At 47.5% G+C, this 14,830-nt stretch overlaps 1 protein-coding gene across 1 annotated transcript in view; it reads left to right on the top strand.

Moving 5' to 3' along the window:
- LOC143955157 (target of EGR1 protein 1-like) overlaps window positions 1-12,352 on the top strand; it is a 26,212-nt gene extending 13,860 nt beyond the window's left edge. Inside the window, exons 5-8 of the mRNA XM_077465249.1 lie at window positions 2,123-2,281; window positions 4,501-4,760; window positions 7,631-7,802; window positions 10,714-12,352. Coding sequence (XP_077321375.1) covers window positions 2,123-2,281; window positions 4,501-4,760; window positions 7,631-7,802; window positions 10,714-11,493 — 1,371 coding nt within the window. The 3' untranslated portion in view covers window positions 11,494-12,352. The remainder of the gene's footprint in view (window positions 1-2,122; window positions 2,282-4,500; window positions 4,761-7,630; window positions 7,803-10,713) is intronic.
- Window positions 12,353-14,830: the final 2,478 nt, after the last annotated feature.

Below are 14,830 nucleotides of genomic sequence, written 5' to 3'. Positions count from 1 at the left end.
CGGAGTCTCTCCGACGCGTTTCGACCTACAGGTCATTATCTGGTACGCCTGCGCTTCTTAAGGTGGTGGGAGCTGCACTGCGGTGGAATTACCTTTTGTCACAGTAAGGTGGCACTCTCGTTGATACCGAAGCTTATTGGGACTCACACCCTGCACGTTTCGTTTTATTAATATATGGACTTTATTGCCTTTTATTGCCTATATATTTACCACTTTGTTTTCTTTATACTTTTTGGTTATCCCCATATTTGGGGTTATGTCACAGTAAAGTGGGACTCTCATTGTCACCGAAGTTTGCTGGGACTCGCATCTGCACGTTTAGTTTTATTGATATATGGACTCTATTGCCTATACATTTTACTACTTTGTTTTCTTTATATGTTGTGGTTATCCCCACAGTTGGGGTCATGTCATATTCATTTGTTATAGTTATATGTACACATTCGTTTTTTGAAGTTTTGTCACTTTGAGCCACTTTCTTCAGAGTTATAGTCACATATGCTTGGCGCCTACACTTTACACTTTTAATGTGGATGTGAAGTCAGTATGTCCAACACTCATCAGGCACATCTAATGGTAAAACCTCACAGCCTGTGCATCCCAAATCTGCAAAAAAAATAAAAAACTTTTTAAATATTTATTTTCCTTTCTTGAAGTCCTGATCACTTGATTGCCGCCCTTCTTTTATGAAACTGCCCTAACTGATCGTTATTGTCCTGACCTCGCCCCCCCCCTCCACAGATATACATGCTTACCCCCATCCAATGGCCTTGGCCTCCGGCGTTTGTTTACTTTCAGCTCTGTAAAGGCTTTACAGTCCCATAGACCTCATGCTCTCCATTCATCCGAAGTCTGTGTGGCACTCATGCATAGGTATGGCCAGGACAGTGAGATTTGCTGCGCTGAATGTAAACAAAGAGGGGAATGGCAGCCGGGATGGATTAGTTCAGGGCACATGGGGGTATAAAGGATTAGTGCCCTTTCTCTTAAAGGAGAAGTACGGGGGAAAGCTGGTTTGGCTGCACTTCTCCTGGGGATGATCACAGGAGTGTATTTCGCTCTGCACTCTTGTGTTTTCTGCAGACAGAGGGCTGAATCTCGCTGTCGGCTGATATCACAGAGCTGGTCCAGGCTTGGGGAAAGATTGCGACAATTGTGATCTGGATCCGCCCACAACCCTGGACCGGCACCCGCCTCTGAGCCAGCTGCCCCCGCCCCTCCACAGCCCAGCGCTCCAGTGAGCGGGGGGGGCGGAAAGTTACCAGCTCTTTGCGGCGGTGTTCGATCGATTCTCAGTCTTGGAGCCGACGGGGTGCAGATGCTGCAGCCTCCTTGGTAAGTGTGATTCTTGCAAAAAAATAAAAAATTTTTTTATAGTGGTTGTAAACCCTTCTATATACACCCGGAGATGTGACTGACCTCAGGTGACACAGAGATAAAACAAATCCTCCTACATAAGTTGTACCGGTTTATCTGCCGTCTTGTCTCCTCCTCATCCATTCAAAGAGCTGAATTTTTATAAGCTTATCTGAGAGTTAAAAAAAAAAGAAAAAGAAGGGGGGTGGAGAGATGAAGTTAGAGCTCAGTGAGGAGAGCTGATTGGAGGGAGGAGACGCTTGTAACTGAGGTTCAGTTTATTTTGGGGGCAGGGCAGAGAGTATTAATCATACCCACTTCCGAGCCTCCCAGGACGTGTCGCATGTCCCAGGAGGCTGCAGGAGTGGTCAGAGGGCGCTACATGAGCTCTTGCATGCGCGGGAGGCTGGCCATGGTTCCGGAGAAAGCTACAGGTGCCGCCCCCCATAATTCAACATGGCGGTGCCAGGGACCCACAGCAGTAAGGCGTGGCTGCAGGAGGAACGCACCGGACTCCAGACCCGGCACATTACCCCAATATGTATTATAACACCTTCTGGTATCAACAAACCCCAATTATACTGAGTGGGCTTTGTGTCATTTTGTTTATTTACTGTTATTCTGATGGGTGGCTATAGGGCAACACAGACAGTCTGTATTTCACATGCTTAAACTAGTGGTTCCCTGGTGTGGTTACAGGCCAAAAAGCACCAATCAGAGTAGTCTGGAGCTGACGTCCGCCATGTTTATCTTCCTGTCTCTATAGGGGAAGAATGTCTACTTATCACAGATCTACAACCTGACACTGCTGTGTATGGAGGATTACACCATCGAGCCGCAGTCTGTGCAATTCCTCGTCCAACACGGATTCGACTTCAATAAACAATATTCCTGCGGCATCCCGTACTACAAAGGCAACGACAAGGTGACTGCAACCCAAAACCTTCTTCTCACCCCCCCCCCCCCAAACCATTCTTCCTTCCTTCCGTATTTCTTCCTCCTTCCTTTTCCCCTTTTTCCTCTCATTTCTTTTTTGTCTTCCACGTCCCTTTTTAATGTGAAACATCGTAGAAGACGGCGCAGCGCATGACCTCCAAAATAGTTTATTGTAAAATCATAAAATGGTAATCTACTCACAAAAGCAGAATAAAACCAGCTAGACAAAAGCAGCAATCCAGCAAGTGAGATGAGCGTCTCCACCGCCGCCACACAATGGAGAAAGCTTACGCATTTCGGCAGGACAGACCCCCTTCCTCAGAGCTATATTCCCCCCCAAACGCGTAAGCTTTCTCAATTGTGTGGCGGCGGTGGAGACGCTCATCTCACTTGCTGGATTGCTGCTTTTGTCTAGCTGGTTTTATTCTGCTTTTGTGAGTAGATTACCAGTTTATGATTTTACAATAAACGATTTGAGGTCCTGCACTCGGGGCATTTTCTGAAGACCGCCCAGTTTGAGGAGTGCTGCATCGCTGAAATTCCTACGTGCCGCAATCCCTGGGAGAAGTTCCTTGGTCTGAGCGCTGGATGGTCTTTTTACTTTGTCCCTTTAAATGAGGGGTCGGCAACCTCGGCCCTCCAGCTGTGGTGAAACTACAAGTCCCATGAGACATTGCAGGACCCTGACAATCACAGGCATGACTCCTAGAGGCAGAGAGGGGCATGATGGGATTTGTAGTTTCACCACAGCTGGAATGCCGAGGTTGCCTCCCCCCTGCTTTAAAGGATATGTAAAGGTTCAGTTAAAAAAAAAAAAACATGTTGTTCTTCTCTCCTCTGTGCAGTTGGTTTTGCACAAACGATCCTCTTCTGGGGTCCCTCAGCTGGGGCCCTGGCTCCTCCTCTTCTGGAGTGCCCCATCAGAGAAATGATCTCCCTCGGGGCCCTCGTGCGGGCGCACTCCTGAGTCCTGGTGCTGTGTCTATTGACACAGACAGCAAGATTTGTCTCCATCCTCCGGTTCCCGCATCATTTGAGTGACAGCAGTGGGAACCAATGGGTGCGCTGCTATCAATCTATCCAATCAGGACCTGAGACATGTGCTCGTCCCCATCACTGGAAAGATCGGGTTCAGGTAAAGAGGGGGATCGGGGGGGGGGGGGGGGAGCCGCATTACAGGAGGATTTTCACCTTAATGCATAGGATACAAACCATGACAACCCCTTTAATGTTTAATGAACAGATATTTGCTCGCAGTTTAACCACTTAAGCTCTGGAAGGTTTTTGCCCCCCCCCCCCCCCCCCACCAAAAAACTTTTCTGCTATAAAACATATCCAATAAAAAAAAAAAAAACGGAGATATATTGGAATTATTTTTTATTTAGTTTTTATGCTACTAATGGTGGAGATCAGCGATTTATAACAAGACTGTGATATTGTGGGGGCAATCTGACACTAACTGATGCTTAGGGGTCCTAAGACCCCTTTCACACTGAAGGCAGTTTTCAGGCTTTTTTGGGCTAAAAATAGCGCCTGAAAAATGCCCCTCATGTCTCCCCAGTGTGAGAGCCGAGTGTTTCCACACTCTTCGGAAGCACCAAAACACGGATGGTTTCAACCCCCTTCTATCGGGGTTTAAAAGCATCCTGCTTGCGCCACTACAACGAGAGGCGCTTTGCCACCGAGACCTACTGCTGATCATGGGAACACTGACAGCCAATCACAGTTGTCACATGACCAGGCAGACCTTCCCCCCCCCCCCAAAATGTGTATGAGGCCAGTTAAAGCAACTGGCGTTATACACGTGGCAGGGAAGTGGTGTCACGTCACATTCGGCTATCCATCACATTTTGCTACCTGCTGGAGTGCGCATGCCCGACGCCGCTATATGCATTCCAACACAGGGCCCCTCGCGGCTCGATTCGCTCGGCATAATTATAATCTGACTTTATCTCCACTTGGATGGTGGGGCTTGAACCTGGACTTGGGTGGAACGCATATGGTGGCGTTGTGCATGCGCAGTTCCAACGGGTAGCCAAATGTGATGGGTCTCCATATGTGACGAAACATGGGGGCGGCTGAGAAAGTAAAGGTTTGTCGTATTGGTTTGAAGTCAGAACTATTTGGTGACCTGGTAAGGTTGCTTTGTATGTGTGCCTAGATCTATATACATCCTGAATAATAATAATAATAATCTCCTCTGTGCAGGGCGATGAGCGGCGTCTGCAGAGCGTCCGCACCCTCTTCCTGGAGCTGCTCCAGGCCCGGAAGCCTCTCATCCTCCACAACGGCCTGATAGACCTGGCTTTCCTCTATCAGAGCTTCTACGCTCAGCTCCCCGAGAAGATCATGAACTTCGTGGCCGACCTCTCGGAAATGTTCCCGGCCGGCATCTACGACACCAAATACGCCTCGGAGTTTGAGACGCGATTCACCGCCTCTTACCTGGAGTACGCCTATAAGAAATGGTGAGCCTCCGATTCCCCCAACTAATGTCTTTGTTTAAGCCAACCGTGGATTTATTTGCCTTGCCGCCTGCGATCTGAGCATAGGTTTTGCTTTTCAGAGGAGTGGCAGTCCATGCTGCTTGTATGAACAAGCCTGTAGGCTAAATCTTCACATTCCAGGGTCAGAACTGCTGCATGTCACATGGCACTACACAGAAGAACACTTAACCTCTGTAGTGTAAGAACTGACACTTCCTGTGAGGAAACCACATATCCCACAATCCCCTGGTCTCTTAGTCTAGTGCTCTGCAGATGAGTGCTGAATAATTAGATCTGACACAGACACCACCAGGCGGGGCAATTAACAGAGAGCTCACCATGCCGTCTTTCATCACACTGGCACACCCACATTTGTGATACAACACAGAGGACATGGCAGGGTGTGGATCGGACGATGGTAGTCCCAGAACAAGAAGTTGCTTGTCTCTTTGGTGAAGGGGTCGGCAACCTCGGCCCTCCGGCTGTGGTGGAACTACAAGTCCCATGAGACATTACAGAACCCTGACGATCACAGGCATGACTCCTAGGGGCAGAGGCATGATGGGATTTGTAGTTTCACCGCAGCTGGAGGGCCGAGGTTGCCCACCCCTGCTTTAGTGAATAGGGGAATGAATATATGGACATGGGGAGATCGATCGGCCATGACAAAGACATGCAGGGAGGTTAATTGGCTTCTGTCCAAAATTGTCCCTAGTATATGAATGGGGACCTTGGATTGTGTCTCCTGGAGGGTAGGGAGCGATGAGAGTGCAATGTACAGGGATAGGGACCATTGTAGACACTCAGGTTGAACTGGATGGACTGGTGTCTTTATTCAACCTTACTAACTATGACACTACGAACTGCAGCCACAACTTGTGAGTCCATCATTACAAGGTGAGGCCAACAAGCAACGCAGGGAACAGAACTACACAAATCACCACAAAAACATTTCATATCATACAACGCCTCGAACCACTTACTGACCACAACACCTATCTATATATTGCGGCTTTGAAGTGGCTTCAGCCATAATCCCGGCAATTTTTATTTATTTTTTTCCGCCGGCAGCCTGGCTTTCTAATTAGCCGCTGGACCGCTTTCAGAAGTGGCAGGAGGGGGGGACATCCCAAACCCCCCCACCCCTCTGCCGGCGTTTATCGGGGCTTACCGTTCTTACCGGCTCGCCTGAGAGAAAATCTGATGGTGCGACCGGCTGGTCACAGAGGCAAACACAGACCTGATCGTCTTTGCTCACCTCTATGGCCTTGGAGATCTTTAAGTACCGTAGTTTGTCGCCATTCCACGAACGTGCGCAATTTTAAAGCGTGACTTGTTGGGGATCTATTAATTTCATCTTTCACATTTTGCCCAAAAATTGGTGTATATATTATGTTTTGTCCTTGGTTTTTTTTTTTTTTTTTTTTTATTCATTAACCACTTACAGACCGGACCATTTTGCTGGTCAAAGACCAGACCACTTTTTGCGATTCGGCACTGCGTCGCTTTAACTGACAATTTTGCGGTCGTGCGACGTGGCTCCCAAACAAAATTGACGTCCTTTTTTCCCACAAATAGAGGTTTCTTTTGGTGGTATTTGATCACCTCCTGCGGTTTTTATTTTTTGCGCTATAAACAAAAATAGAGCGACAATTGTGAAAAAAACGCATTATTTTTTACTTTTTGTTATAATAAATATCCCCCAAAAATATATAAAAAAAACATTTTTTTCCCTCAGTTTAGGCCGATACGTATTCTTCTACATATTTTTGGTAAAAAAAAAATCGCAATAAGCGATTATTGATTGGTTTGCGCAAAAGTTATAGCGTTTACAAAATAGGGGATAGTTTTATAGCATTTTTATTAATAATTTTTTATTATTTTTTTTTTTTACTAGTAATGGCGGTGATCAGTGATTTTTATTGTGACTGCGACATTACGGCGGACACATCGGACATTTTTGACACATTTTTGGGACCATTGTCATTTATACAGCAATCAGTGCTATATAAATGCAGTGATTCCTGTGTAAATGACACTGGCAGTGAAAGGGTTAACCAGTGGGTGGCAGTGTAGGGGTTAAGTGTTCCTAGGGGTGTGTTACTAACTGTGGGGGGGTTGGGCTTTCATTTAATGAACACTGATCTCTGCTCCAATCACATGGAGCAGAGATCAGCGTCACTAGTTGCTAGGCAGAGTGGAGAAATGCTGTTTACACGGCATTTCCTCCATTCAGCCGTCCCGTGAGACGATCGCGGGGATGCCCGCGGCGATCGGGTCCCGCGACCGGACTCAGAGGGGGTCCCGACCAGCGCGGGCGCGCTCCCGATGGCAGGGCGGCATTGAAGATTGGACGTACCTGTACGCCAATGTGCCTGTCCGTGCCATTCTGTCGACGTACATCGGCGTGCGCCGGTCGGGAAGTGGTTAAAGTGTATTTTTTTTTTCCCTTTAAAGTTTGAAAAACCGCTGCGCAAGTAAAATGTGACATACAAAAAAAAATTGCAACAATCGCCATTTTATTCACTAAGGTCTCTGGTTGCTTCTCAGTATATTTCTGCTTTTCTAATTGGGTTGTTCCATATTTCCTCCCTCTACTTGGCAGTGGTTCGGATATATTTTATAGAGGATAACTGCAGTTTTTTTTAGTGCGCTCTTTTTCTGCACTCTTTTTTTTCATCCTCTGTTCAGTGGCTCTATGTATTTACATAGTTCTATTGTCATGTGAGGATAGTATGGGAAGCAGACAGGCTGGAGCTTGTGTTGGGTCTCCCCTCCCCCCCCCCCCCCCCCCCCCTCATTCAAATGCTGACCCTTTGTAAACCTTGGAACGTTGTTTTTCTGTCTTGCAGCAAGCGTGAGAACAGTCGGAGGATAGACTCCAGCACCAATCACCTCTCTATAGAGTTCTGTCACTATACCGCCAGCATGTCGGCGTATGTGGACTACCGCCTGTGCTCCCTCCCCGACCAGGAACCCGCCGGCACAGCCACAGAGGGGCCCCACATCTGCGACAAGTTCTCTGTAAGTGTCATCTCTGCGGTGCTCGTGGTCGGTGCCGCTCGTGTTTGTTTTCTCCCGCTGTTACTCCGTGGATTGTGAATCTTCGGTTTTATGTTATTATAGTTATACAAACTTACATTGGAAATTCTTTCCCCCTTTAACTGCTTCCCGCCCAGTATATAGACCAGGCATGTCCAAAGTCCGGCCTGTGGCCCGGTTTTGAACGGCCCGCCTGGTTATTTAAACATATACATCTTTTGTGGCCCCCGGCGATCTCCCAGCGCCGGGGTCACAAAAGATATATAGTCCGGCTGCCTTGGAGGGAGGAGGCGGGACGAGTGCCGTGCACACAGGCTGAGAATTTCCTGTGTACATGGCAGCTGTAATAGGAAGTCCCATCTCTGCCATTGGACGACTGTTCTGTCCATCAGAGGAGGCGGGACTTTCTCTTAAAGGGGCCTTTGTGTAAACAGGAAATTCTCCTGTAGGATGTCTTTGGCGCTCGTCCTGCCCTCCATGGCTGCACAGATGGTAATGGTGGCTGCATTACTGGCAATTGCAATTGTGGGGCTGCATTCCTGGCAATGGTGGCGCTGCATTCCTGGCAATGGTGAGTGAATTCCTGGCAATGGTGGCTGCATTCCTGGCAATGGTGGGCGCTGCATTCCTAGCAATGGTGGGCGCTGCATTCCTAGCAATGGTGGGCGCTGCATTCCTAGCAATGGTGGGCACTGCATTCCTAGCAATGGTGGGTACATTCCTGGCAATGGTGGGCACTGCATTCCTAGCAATGGTGGGCGCTGCATTCCTAGCAATGGTGGGCGCTGCATTCCTAGCAATGGTGGGCACTGCATTCCTAGCAATGGTGGGCGCTGCATTCCTAGCAATGGTGGGCGCTGCATTCCTAGCAATGGTGGGCGCTGCATTCCTAGCAATGGTGGGCGCTGCATTCCTAGCAATGGTGGGCGCTGCATTCCTAGCAATGGTGGGCACTGCATTCCTAGCAATGGTGGGCACTGCATTCCTAGCAATGGTGGGCGCTGCATTCCTAGCAATGGTGGGGCTGCATTCCTGGCAATGGTGAGTGAATTTCTAGCAATGGTGGGGCTGCATTCGTGGCAATGGTGGGTACATTCCTGGCAATGGTGGGCGCTGCATTCCTGGCAATGGTGGGCGCTGCATTCCTAGCAATGGTGGGCGCTGCATTCCTAGCAATGGTGGGCGCTGCATTCCTAGCAATGGTGGGCGCTGCATTCCTAGCAATGGTGGGCGCTGCATTCCTGGCAATGGTGGGCGCTGCGTTCCTGGCAATGGTGGGCGCTGCGTTCCTGGCAATGGTGGGCGCTGCGTTCCTGGCAATGGTGGGCGCTGCGTTCCTGGCAATTGTCTGCAGATGGGCACTGACCCTTATTTTGCTTCAGTTCTTTATTTAAAATTATTTTTATTTTTTTCCTGAAGCTTCCCTCTTAAAGTGAAGGTGCGCGTTATACCCCAAAAAATACGGTGTATCCAAATAATACACTTGAGTTCATCTCTTCACCACACACAGCCACAAAGGCAAGAGAATTCTTGTTGGGCAGTGTATTGGCGCTCGGCCGAACACACTTAGACCGAATTTTAATGGTTCAAAGAATGTCAGGCAAAATGGTCGGCCCTCGAGCATGTTCAGTTCATCAAATCTGGCCCTCTTTGAAAAAAGTTTGGACACCCCTGATATAGACAAATGAGGGCCAGGCGGGAGCTCTCCTCTTCTGGGTGGACTTCACAGGATGTCCTCCCAGGATTGCGTTCCCACACAGACCGATGACAGATCAGTGTACCGGGCTGCTACCGGTACCATGTGATCATTGTGACCAATCACAGCAGATCACATGATAATTGTACACAGTGGATTCCGGGTGGCTTCCATTATTTGGGTACTATTGTGATGGTCGCTGGCCCTGTCTGTACCATGTGATTTACTGTGACCAATCACAGCCTATCTGTACTATGTGATTAGATGTGGAATCTCAATGGATTTCATTCAGAAAAAATTGTGGTTTATGTAAGTTTTATATTCAATGCTATAAGCGATCATAAAAAATTAATCCTGATCACCTTCTCAAAGTAGTGCAGTGTTACTATGGTAACACTTGCTTTGGTCAGAGTATGTGTAGAAAAAAAAAAAAAATGGTAAAATAATTATATATATATAAAAAAAAATTGGATTTGCATAACATACTGTTCCCAGTCAGTGCCCCTGATCGCCGCCACACCAGTCATGAGGACGCCGTGCTGCACTGGTGACAGGATGTAAGAAAAAAGAATTGTGAAAAACAATTTCTGCATTTTCCAAAAAAATTGTGACACGCCTCTTGCTAAACATCTACTTTCCAAAAAGGGGTGATTTGGGGGGGTTATTTGTTCTGCCCGGGCATTTTCAGCCTCAAGAAGTGAGATGGGATGCCAGTACATCAGGATTGATCGATTATCGGATATGTATAGTTTGTGGTTTCTATAACTTTTTTTTTTTTATAGACTAAATAATAATCACTGATTTGGGGGATTTTCACCAAAGAAATGGAGCAGAATAAATTTTGGCTGAAATTTATGAAGAATGATTATTTGCCAAATTTTAGAAAGGAAAAACGTTTTTTTTGTTGTGTGTTTTTATTTTATTTTTTATTTTTTTATTTTTTTTCAGTCCTTTTTTGTTTAGCAAAAAAAGAAAAAAATCTCCTATTTGTGTGAACAAAATGATACAAATGTCATGAGTACAGTGTTGTATGACCGTGCAATTGTCATTCAAAGTGCGTCAGCGCTGAAAGCTGGCCTGGGCAGGAAGGTGGGGGGGGGGGGTTGGGGGGGGTAAGAGTGCCCGTTATTGAGGGGGTTAGTAATATACCATGCTGATAAGCCCATCCTCATATGTAACATGTCCGATGTATTGCAGGCGTATGGCTGGTGCCCCAACGGGTCGAAGTGCGTTCTCTCCCACAACATTGACCTGATCATCGATGAGGATGAGAAGGGAAGACCAGACAAGAAGAAGAAGAGGCGGAAGAGGAAAAAGGCCGCAGCACAAGAAGAGACCCATGATGAGGCGAGCATGGAGCCCCCTTGTAGAAAGCCCAATCTGGGCCCTTCTGATACCCCAGAGCAAGAGGAGAAGGGAGAGGAGCACTTGGGGAGCATGGAACCCCCTTGTAGCAAGGTGCCCTTAGTGGACCCTTCTGATACCCCAGAGGAGGGGAAAGGACAGGAAAACATGAAGACTCAGAAGGAAGACTGCTTAACAGAGGAGACCATTATGGGCCAATCAGAGACGAAGGAGGTGCCCACACAGAGAGTCTCTTCCAATCAGTGTGGAGACCACACTGGACCTCCAGCGACTGTGGACTCGGATTTGTCGCTAAGAGATGATCAGACCAGTAAAGCGATTGATGAGGGTCCCCATGTACGGCCCTCTAAGCGGAAAGCCCCCAGCACGTCGGACGCGGGAACCCACAGAGCCGGCTTTGACGCCTTTATGACCGGATACATTCTGGCTTACGTGTGGATGCTGAAGAGAGCGGAGGACACGGACGGTGCCGCCACCTGCCTCCCGGACTGCCAAAATAAGATTTATCTCAGCGGGAAGAACGTTCCTCTGCAGATCATCAAAAGCGTCTTTGCCAAATGCTCTCGCGCCCACATGCAGAAAATCAAACTCGTTATGCCCTGCGATCCCTAATGGGCAGCGGGCAGGGATCACTAAATATTTACACAGAGACTGCGGACTTTACCACCTACTTTTTTTTATTGTTTGATGTTCCTGGTTTTGGACGGACACCACGTGTGAAGTCCGGCGGTCTATTCTCTGTATTCCGGAGTATCTTCATCCATCCGAAGTTTCCCAGTCTCACTGGAGTGCAGCAGCTGTACCATCAAGAAGAAAACCATTTATTTTATTTATTGTTCTGGACCAGCAGAGTCCCCATCTGTGAACCACCACTACCCCCTCCACCGACGCGTTTCCTCGTAGTCTTATTTTTGATAAAATACAAAGGAGGAGAAAACAAAGTTACACCCGGGTTGACTTTTTACCAGAGTGCCGTCAGCTATTTCTTCCTAGATGCACCGACCCTTCCAGGTTATAGGACGGGCCCCTGTCCGGATACTGGCACTTAGTCTGCTTGGAGGGCGACTCAATATTAAATTAAAAATAAAAATATCAGTACAAGGGACAGCACTTATTATCAGTCTGATGTGTGCTGCTGGCTCCCATGTTACTAGAAATCCTCCTCCAATCGGCACAATCTTCTGGTACAGCAGGGGTTAATAGATGCAGTCGTCAAGAGCGCCGACTGTGCCCGCCCTTTACGTCCCCTCCTCCATTCACAGCAGCTGTAGTAGAACCTCTACCAATGAAAATCAATCTATGAAGGAAAGGTTAGCTTTCTCCATTCATAGATTGTTTTTTAATCCATACAAGGTAATAGTATAGGAGGCGGGCAGAAAGGGGCGGGCATAGGCAGCACTCTTGATTGGGCCCTCTGATCTATTAACCCCTGCTGCACTTCAAGAAGGCGGTGGCGGGAGTAGGAGGAAAAGGGGGGAGAGGGAGGGGGAGAGAGAGAGAGAGAGAGAGAGACGATCATCTGAGAATTTCAACTAAAGCAGGAGCCAGCAGCACAAGGGACACATTTCATTGGTGGTAAGCACTATCCCTTATGTTGATGATAATATATTTTTTTTTTCATAATTTAAGAGCTTGTGATTGGTGAACACAACTTTGAGTCCAACAGTGAGCAGCAATCCAGAACAGCCAATCAGAATCTGCCACACTGCTGAGTACAGAGTGTTGTTTTATGGAATGAACCCAGTGCTGGTTCTGCATGTTGCGGATGGGGGGGGGTGACAATCACAGTGGGGGGATCGGGAGCCAGCAGCACAAGGGACACGCTGCGTTGATAGAAAGCAATGCTCCTTTTGGCGGAGGCAGATAAGCAGAGCTTCCCCTTTTGGGTGGAGCTCTGCTTTAAGAACGTGCATTCACCTCCAAACTGTGCAGACGTTTGGAAAAGGCATTACCAATACAGGAGCTGGGGGATGTCTGGCATGAATGCCAACCTGTATATGGCAATGGGGCCGACCGTGGACCAATCGGGACCGTTGCTTTAATGTGGCGCAAAGAGCAACAAGCGGGTTCCATCACTCCGTGTATGTGAGTAAGTTCTGATTGGTTGCTGTGGATTGCCGCATTGTAAATACAGAGGAAGAAACGCAGAATGTGTGGATTCAGTCTTAATTTGAAACATATGTAGAAATATCTTAGTTTGGAAAAGTAAAACGATGAACTTTCAGTTTATGTAAAATTTTCAATGCAGACGTGCAGTTTGTACATTTAGAATTCTTTGAAGGAACGCTCCATACTTTATATATAAAAAAAAAAGATACAATAAAGTTGAAAGGTGATCTCCATGTTTCTTTTAGACTGACCAGCAGGGGGCAGTAGCGCTGTGTTGTGTTAGTTCTCAGGTTGTGCTGTGTGCAGTCGGCACACTGAGGGGCAGATTTACTAAAACTGGAGAGTGCAGAATCTGGCGCAGCCAATCGGCTTCTTCAATTCAGCTTTGACAATAAAACCTGGAAGGAAGCTGATTGGTTGCTTTGTAAAGCTGCACCAGATTTTTTCACTCTCCAGTTTTAGTAAATCGACTCCATTGAATTTCATTTTTGATCAGTCAGACCAGCAAAATATGTCCATCTGCCCTCAGCACTCTACTAGTAATGTCTGGGGGATTCTAACCCAAGCTGGCCGTGTGCGGTCATCATTATATGTTCAGGTGGATATTTATTATCTGCTATATTTTTTATCATATTTTACACTGTAACATTTTCCTTTATTACAATGTTTGTTTTTGTTTTGATAGACAAAGTAAATATTAAATTCTGGTCTTTACACCCCTCTGATTCTAGAGTCATTTTGTTATGAAGGCTCCTCCCACCGCGTGGCGCCAGCTCTCCCATCACAGGGTCCTGGAGCTAATCTCCGCCCAACTACTCATTCCTCGCAGCCAATCCCTACTCAACCACCCATCACAGGGTCCTGGAGCTAATCTCCACCCATCCATCTATTCCTCCTAGCACTGACCCCTGCCTGCCCACCCATCACCGGCTCCTTGGCGCTAATCTCTACCCGCCCACCACAGGCTGCCTGAAGCTAACCCCCCCCCCCCCCCCCCCCACCTGCTACCAAAAATGCCACTCATTGGCAGTAAGGGTGTCAGCATGGGGGGGGGGGGTTGGTGTAGAAGAAAGTGAAGCCCCAAGAAGAAAGATACCAGAAAACTCCCCCAAAAATCTTGTTTTCAGCCTTGCATAGAGTAAGGAAAGGGTTAAAACCCATCAGTTTTGTTTTCTGTGTCCCGTTGGGGAGATTACACTTCACTTCCTGTCCCAGAGACTTGACAGGAAGTGAGGGGGAAATGCTCTTGATACTTGATACACTGCAGGTGTTCCCATTGGAAGATTTGTCCTTTTTATTTTCTAGTGACAACTGTAAAATGGATTTCCCGTCACTTCCTTTGCCGGAGATGAGGCGTCTCCCCAGTGGGGGACACAGAAAACACCTAAAACCTGACAGGTCTAACCCAACTCAGTCCAAACCTGAGAAGTGTTTTCACTTTAGATGCACTTCACACTACAGGAAAAACCATCAGAGAAGCCGTACTTACCTCCGGGGGTAGCCGAGCTGTCAGCTGGTACACCCTCGGCGCTTCTGGGGCGGTGCTGACCAATCAGAAGAGTTCTGGTCCGTTCACGAAGGGCTTACAGAGAAGAAAGCAGGTGAGCATCCCCAGCAGGTAAGTATAGCGGGGGATGGGGGAGGTGGCCGGTGTTGGCTCTGCTTTACAGGAAAAAAATCCAAATGGGAACTAAACCTTTAATGCATTTTAGTGCATCTTCCGGTAGATGGAGGTTTTTATCTTCAATGGCCAAGAGGTTCTCTCTATTGCTGGTTTAAAGTAGAACTCTAGACAAACCTGCTTTTTTAATTCTGAATTAAAAAAGGGGGGGGTTGTAAC

The sequence above is a fragment of the Lithobates pipiens genome, unplaced genomic scaffold, assembly GCF_037356315.1.
Source record: "Lithobates pipiens isolate NorthernLeopardFrog02 unplaced genomic scaffold, aLitPip1_a1.2 Scaffold_339, whole genome shotgun sequence".
NCBI lineage: Eukaryota > Metazoa > Chordata > Amphibia > Anura > Ranidae > Lithobates > Lithobates pipiens.
This window is presented reverse-complemented; position numbering and strand designations above follow the sequence as displayed.